The 3,334-nt window shown below is 36.3% G+C and overlaps 1 protein-coding gene and 1 long non-coding RNA gene across 2 annotated transcripts in view; both read right to left on the bottom strand.

Annotated features, from left to right (window-relative positions):
- Positions 1-3,334, bottom strand: part of LOC118422372 (protein unc-93 homolog A-like) — a 17,216-nt gene that overhangs the window by 8,120 nt on the left and 5,762 nt on the right. The window contains exon 3 of the mRNA XM_035829891.1: positions 198-320. Coding sequence (XP_035685784.1) covers positions 198-320 — 123 coding nt within the window. The remainder of the gene's footprint in view (positions 1-197; positions 321-3,334) is intronic.
- Positions 1,213-3,328, bottom strand: LOC118422966. The gene is made up of 2 exons (XR_004831983.1): positions 2,626-3,328; positions 1,213-2,172 (listed from the first exon to the last, which is right to left on the bottom strand). It is a non-coding gene; the product is annotated as an uncharacterized LOC118422966 (long non-coding RNA).

The raw sequence follows: 3,334 nt of genomic DNA, 5'->3' as shown, positions 1-3,334 counted from the left end.
ACGGCAACTCCCTTTCCTGGCATAAGAGAACATAGCCAAATCGCTAACCAGTGACCCCTCCCCATAAGATAAAAGCCGCTCGAAGTCAGTCAGTCCAGGCTAAGGTAAGGCTCAGGTAGCACAACTCCCCTGGCAAATTATTCTATAGCTACCTATAACAACCAGCGAAGTCAGTCTGGTAGAGGTTATGTACTAACCATGACGCGTAGAAGTTTCCCGCGGTAAAGACGGAGTACCAGAAGATGGAGACCACCAGGGTCCACTTACAGCCGATCTTACCGATCAAGATGGGCGGCACGAAGATGCACGACACGATCAGGCTAAGGAGGGAAAGAAAGGAATGAATTTATGAATGAATGGATGGATGGGTGGGTGGATGGATGGATGGATGGATGGATGGATGGATGGATGGATGGATGGATGGATGGATGGATGGATGGATGGATGGATGGATGGATGGATGGACGGGCGGATGGATGGATGGATGGATGGATAGATGGATTGATGGATGGATGGATGGATGGATGGATGGATGGACGGGCGGATGGATGGATGGATGGATGGATGGATAGATGGATGGATGGATGGATGGATGGACGGGCGGATGGATGGATGAATGAATGAATGAATGGGTGAATGAATGAATGAATGGGTGAATGAATGAATCAATCAATCAATGAAGGAATGAAAGGAATGGGTGAATGTTCACATTGTACATCGCAGCTACAGCTGACTTACGTACACTGTTAAGTATCAACAAAGACACAATCATTACACTACCAAAAATGCCATTCTTATTTATCTTTGTGGAAGAAAAGTTATCTTCCACAAAGAAAATTACTCTCTGTGTGAGAAAATAAGAAAATAAGAAAATGTCAGTTAGAAGGTGAAAGTTTTCTTAGAATATTTTTCTCAGACCAAGCTGTTCTTTCTTAAAGTTTTGGGACTAAAAACTTAAGATAAATCTTCTTGTGACAAGAATGATTCTGTGGTACAGAATTTATATCTAATCATAGTTTTAAACCTATAAATGTTCTCTAAACTAAGAAAAATCATCTTATTCTAGAACAAAGATTAAATATCTTATAGCAGGAAAACCTAGATTATGTTTCTTGAAAGGTTCTTGTAGCAAGAAAATCTTTCTGTCCTTAATAATGAATTTCTTGTTGCTTCTTTCACTAACCATATTATGTATCTTGTATGAAGATTTAGATTCTTTCAACAAGAATAACCTTCCGTCCTTAAGAATAGATGTCTTAAACCAAATATATATTATCTTGTACAAAGATTAAGATTCTGGTAGCAGGTCAAACCTAGAATCAGTTTCTTGAAAGTTATTTGGAAGCAAGGAAACCTTTCTGTCCTAAAGAACTAAGTTACCAGTTAACAGAATATGCGTCTTGTGCTAAGATTCAGGATCTTGCTCAAGAATTCCTTTCTAATCTTAAGACTGATACTCTTACTCTTAGACAGTGATTCTCTGTACAAGTCTGGAAATCTTGCACCAGGAATATTTTACTTGCACCAAGAATCAGCTTCTGGTTCAAGAATTTCTTCCTTCCTAAAGACACACCAAGAAATTGTCTCTTGCATTGAGATTCACTTTCTTGAACAATCATTCCTGCTGTCAAATACTTAAAAACAGAAAATCACTAAATAGTTAATAGCAACTACAAAAATGTTAGAGGAAGAAATCTCAACAACTTATGTGTATAGTATAGGAATGTTTATTACCACATTCTTACATAAGACTTATGAAGTATGATCACAATAGTAACAGTCTTTGAATGGAAATACTTTTACGATGACAGTACCAGACAAACATCAATAATTATGGTAGAATTTCCTATAGTATTATAATAATATATAACCAATACCCAAGGAGCATATTAATTCCTTTACATTCAAATTGCCAATTATTTATCTTGATATACGTACAAGAAGAAAAATCTCAAATTCATTACCCTTCTCAAAGAAGCATTTACAGCAATATTATTGCATTACTTAAATGGCAGTGTAGCTATTTTGTAGCGGAATATGCTAAGGCCATAATCTATAAACTTAGATATAACTATTCCATATGGTTTCAGAGTATCACATTCCAAAACAGAGCAAACCCTTGCAGTGAACTTTTCATTCTTGACATTTGGTATGGTCAAAACCTCCAGACACCTAGAGAAAAAGTGAAAGACCTTGTTACTTCGTAGTCTTACACAAAACAACAAAAAAGGTATCAAGTAAACAATTTTGAATAATATATATTAATTTCAGTAATGTATTGTACTATATACCTATTCTTTAACCCACTGGTGACACATATAGATATGTATGTTTAGTTGATACCGTAATGAAATTTGTTTTTGAACCAAAATACAGCAGACTAACCCTGTGATATGAAATGGAATCTCCCAACGATTATTTTGATTAGACATGCAATGTGCACATAGAATTTGGCAGCCAAAAGGTAGATATACATGTAGCTATGGAAACAACTCTTGCCTCACCATATCTACTGCTTTGTCAAGATTCTGTGCCTTGTTGCTTTTGAATCCTATACTCTAAAGTCTATGCATGGACTTCTTTTATCTTGAAGTATTTCAAGGTGGGGGAGGGGGGCACACTTACTTTATCCTTCATATCTTGTTCCCAGCTGTTTCCGCTGCATAGTTGTTGATTTTTAGCAAATTGAACCCAGTCACCAGTGCCTCACATGATCATGGTCCCTTTTACCTTACTTTTGGCTGTAAAACTGGCACGAGTCATCAACTGATACAAAGAGTAGTGAACTGAGCTGCTGCAACTGTCACTCTGTTCAAAATGGAGATGGAGTAGCCCAACTGTACTCTGGGATACAGATCAACCAATCAGGGGTTCAGAAAAAGTCACATGACCAGAGAGGCTAGAAAAACAAGAAATGTTAAGAAATATTTTCTTATAACTGTTCAAAATAGAGATGGACCACCTGGGGTAGCCCAACAGTACTCTGAGATACAAATAAACCAATCAGGAGTTCAGAAAAAGTCACATGACAAGATATGCTAGAAAATCAAGAAATATTTTCTTGTTACCAAGACTAATTCTTAACAAAGACACCAAATGGGTTTTGATTTGAGGAAAGCAAAACATAACTTTGAAATAAACATAGCTTGGTCACCAACAGAAATTTCAAAAGAAAGGTTACCATACTATTCAACTATATTATAAATGTTATATCTTGCAACTATCTCTAGGTGCCATGAACCCCCAAAAATATCTTGTTTTTCTCAATCAAGAAAGTTAAGATATATGTTCTAGTATATCTTAAACATTACCAAGAAAAACAAGAAGCATCTTT

The sequence above is a fragment of the Branchiostoma floridae genome, chromosome 9 (genome assembly GCF_000003815.2).
Source record: "Branchiostoma floridae strain S238N-H82 chromosome 9, Bfl_VNyyK, whole genome shotgun sequence".
Taxonomy (NCBI): Eukaryota; Metazoa; Chordata; class Leptocardii; order Amphioxiformes; family Branchiostomatidae; genus Branchiostoma; species Branchiostoma floridae.
Note: the sequence above shows the minus strand (reverse complement) of the source record. Positions and strands in the feature narration are given on the sequence as shown.